The 3,518-nt window shown below is 47.5% G+C and overlaps 1 protein-coding gene across 4 annotated transcripts in view; it reads left to right on the top strand.

The window, feature by feature from the left end:
• The first annotated feature begins 218 nt into the window (after positions 1–218).
• Positions 219–3,518, top strand: part of PGS1 (phosphatidylglycerophosphate synthase 1) — a 51,949-nt gene continuing 48,649 nt past the window's right edge. For 2 of the 4 annotated variants that reach the window (XM_008579502.1, XM_008579505.1), the window contains exons 1-2: positions 324–404; positions 3,006–3,083. In XM_008579502.1, the coding sequence (XP_008577724.1) occupies positions 399–404; positions 3,006–3,083 (84 nt within the window). In that variant the 5' untranslated portion in view covers positions 324–398. Of the gene's footprint in view, positions 405–3,005; positions 3,084–3,518 lie in introns of those variants that run through there. The other 2 variants (XM_008579501.1, XM_008579503.1) reach the window with 2 other exon arrangements.

Raw genomic sequence — 3,518 nt, 5'->3', positions numbered from 1 at the left:
TTGGTGGTTGGCCAGTACAGGGATCTGAACACTCTTAACCAGCCAAGTAACTGGCCAGCCTGGGCTCACTTTAAAAAATGTTCTAGGAAATCTGAAATTAGTAAAACAAACGAACAAACAAACACACCAAAGTTCCTCTGCCCCCCAGGAACCAAGAGAGGCTTCTGCAGAAGTATTTGAGGAGTATAACCCATTTACGTGTTTCTTTAACCAGGTCACCATGGCTGTTATTGGCTCCCTTGCTGTCCCCAACTGTTCCCCAGGTCACCTCCCCACCTTGCTGTCTATGTCCTGAGGGTGTGCACAGGTTCCAGTGGATCAGAAACCTGGTTCCAGAGTTTGGAGTCTCCAGTTCTCACGTCAGAGTCCTTTCTTCCCCAGCAGAGTTTTTCGAGCTCATGAAGGTAAGTTGTGTCTAAAGGAAGGAGGAACGGAAGTTTAAGTTAGAGGTTTGGGGGGATCAGAGTGGGTGAGTCCTGAGCACCTTCTGTTCTAGAAGCTTTTGATGGCTGCTTAGCTTTATTCCGTGTGGGTTCTACCTATTAGGTCCTAGCCTCACAGATGGTTGAGTTGAACCATAATCAGAAGCTTACCTGTGTGACCAGCATCTCAGGTGGAGTAGCTCGGAGAAGTGAACAGTAAGGACAAGGGCCTACACTTTGGTTCTTGTGGGCATACTGATCCCTTTTGTTCTGAGTTGCAGATGTGGACCACTAGAAGGTAGGTTAGTGAGGATGCCTGGACCACATGTGTACATCCATGCTAAAGACGACTGGGGAGAAACCTGTATTGAGTCTGTGCACAAAGGACCTCTGCCCCTGGAAACGTCTCCAAACACAATAGTGTCATCTTGGTAGATGTAATATGCAGGAAATGTAATATATGGGAAGACCCAGGGGTGGGATTTGATATGTATGAAGAAGCATTTAAAGAGAGCTGGGAAATTTGGACATACTGGTTTTAGATCTTGTAGTCCTGGTTGTTTTGGGGACTCTGTCTAAAGTGTGTGCCTTCTCTTTCCTAGTGGTGCTGTAAACTGCATGTGAGGGGTTCGGCTTTCAATATGTTACTCACGTTTACATGTTGCATCTAGTTCGTGGTTAAACTGCTAATTGGAATGAAGTAATTCAACAGCAATTAATTTTTAACATGAACTCTCTGAGTTCATATTAGCAATGATGCTAGAATGAAGTTACAGCAATTAATTTTTAACATGAACTCTCTGAGTTCATATTAGCAATGATGCTAGAATGAAGGACTGGTGAGGCCAGGCAGGCAAGCAGAATGCTGAGAGATGGTAGGACATACAGGTAGAGAGAGTCATCTGTGTTCATAAAAGGAGCTTGCATGCGTTTGAATGCCTGCCCATTTTCTCTCCTTTTGCCCTCTTGTTGTGTTGGTCCACACTTTGCTTAATTTCTGGCTGGCTCATTCCAGAACACATTCTGTGTGTGTGCGTGTACACATGGGTGTGTCCTTTTTGTTCTCCCCTCTCACCCACCTCCCTGCACTACTTGTTTGTCCTGTGCATCCTCGTTTGTGTAGAACAATGCTGCAACTGTTTGCTCTTTGCTCCTACTTGGTTTTCTCCTTGGCTTAGGAAACAGGTTTTTCAAAGGTGATTCTTCTCAGTGTCCTAATCGACTCTGGGTGAATGACTGTGTCTCTGCATGGTGATCCCCTGGCCAGGAGGCTGGGCCACACTGTGCAGCTGCCAGGGGTGGGTGGTGCTGCAGAGGGTCTTGGCTCAGCAGGAAGCGAGGCTTCCTTTTCTTGCCTTCTGGACAAATCGTGGGCAGATTCTCCTGGCTCGTATCACACCAAGTGGCATGCATGTCTTCCTGGGACAGAGAGCAGCCTGTGTTCCACAAGAAAAGAGGACAGCACTGCTTTCTGCCTTGTCCCCATATCCTTGTTACAGCCGGGGTTATCCTGTAGGACCTGGTGTCCTACAGTAAACAGATGGGCTTTTGTTGCCTGAAGGAAATCGCCTTACACCTTATTTTTTGTATCCTTTTTTTCATAATCATCGTCCCCAGGAACATCTGTTTTAATAGAAGACAAAACAAAATATACAGCAATCTTGGGAAGTTGTTTTGTTTTTTTCTTGTACGTAATCCTTTCCCAGTGGTGTGATCATGTATCTATCAAAGGTGCCCGTCTTCCTGTGTTGCCGGTGCAGGCTAGGGTGTGACGTCCCTTCTTGAGAGGGGAACGGGCATGTGCCGTGCTCTCTGCCTGCCTGCCTGTTACCCTGCTCTCCTGTGGGGCCTTTGGGGGTTGGACCTTTGGGAGGACTACAGTTTTTTTCTGCCCTTGCCACCTCCTCTGGGGCAGGGCTGCTTAGACCTTCTGAGATGGGGCCAGTTTTTCTCCTGGGCTGTAGCAGGGTCTAGGGAGAGGACACTGGCTGTTAGGACTGATGTGATGTGTTATCTTTCCTTGGGTTTTGGTATGCTCTGTTTATGTGTCTATGTGCCTATCTGTCTACACTTCATAAGTGGTTCATGCTCACTATAAACAACTCAAACCGTGCAGGTGGGTAAAAAATTTGCATCTATTATTCCTCTCCTTTGTAGCTCTGTTCCTTGGGGCTGTCTCTCAGCAGTTTGGCGTGTGTTCTCCATGCTCCTGCAGGCACACATGTACACACACATATGCACAGCTTTGTGTATGGGGGGGGAGGTTTAAGCAGGTAGGAGCATGGGTTGCATTCTGTCAGTGATCCAATTGTGGACATTCATGTCAGTATGCACAGATCTCCCTCATTTTTTTTAATGGCTACATTGCATTTTGTAGTAGGTTCAGACTATGCTTTAACTTATAGGCTATTTTAAATTAGGGTTGTGGGTCCTTATTTGGTAGGTTACCGTACATGTTTTGGGCTTGCTTTAAATGTTAGTTTAGCTTGGCATGTGATTTGCCTCCAAGGTCAAAGAATTATATTTTCTCAGTGACCTATGAAAACAATGAATGTGAATTTTGAATTGTTTCTCCTCTTTCAGGGGCAGATAAAAGTAGCCAAGAGGCGGGTCGTAATGGCATCTCTCTACCTGGGGACAGGTCCTTTGGAACAGGAACTGGTAAGGTTTATGGGGAGGTGGTCCCTGCAGCAGCAGTGGATTAGCTCTGAAGTGTCCCAGCTGCATGGTGCTTGGGGCTGGTGTAGAGCTGCCTTTCCTTGGCCTCCATCTCACAGCCAGCTCTTGTTGTTGTTGCCCCATATCTGGAGGGTCAGGAGGCCCTAGGAGGGGAGGGTATGGGAGGCCTGTTCTGGGTCTTCTGACCTTGCCAGCCAGAATCTTCCTCACCTGCACAGGCTCCCGGACCCAGGCTCAGCAGACCACAGCCTGCAGGTCAGAATGGCTCGCTATCTGTTTTGTATGGCTTGTGAGCTAAGTCTTTTTTTTTTTTTTTTGTCTTTTTTTTCGTGTCCGGCAATGGATCGCAACCCTCAGTGTCGCGCCTGTACCGGACCGGGACCGGCAACGGGATCGCAACCCTCGGTGCTGCGCCCA

The sequence above is a fragment of the Galeopterus variegatus genome, unplaced genomic scaffold (assembly GCF_000696425.1).
Source record: "Galeopterus variegatus unplaced genomic scaffold, G_variegatus-3.0.2 Scaffold1902, whole genome shotgun sequence".
Lineage (NCBI taxonomy): Eukaryota > Metazoa > Chordata > Mammalia > Dermoptera > Cynocephalidae > Galeopterus > Galeopterus variegatus.
This window is presented reverse-complemented; position numbering and strand designations above follow the sequence as displayed.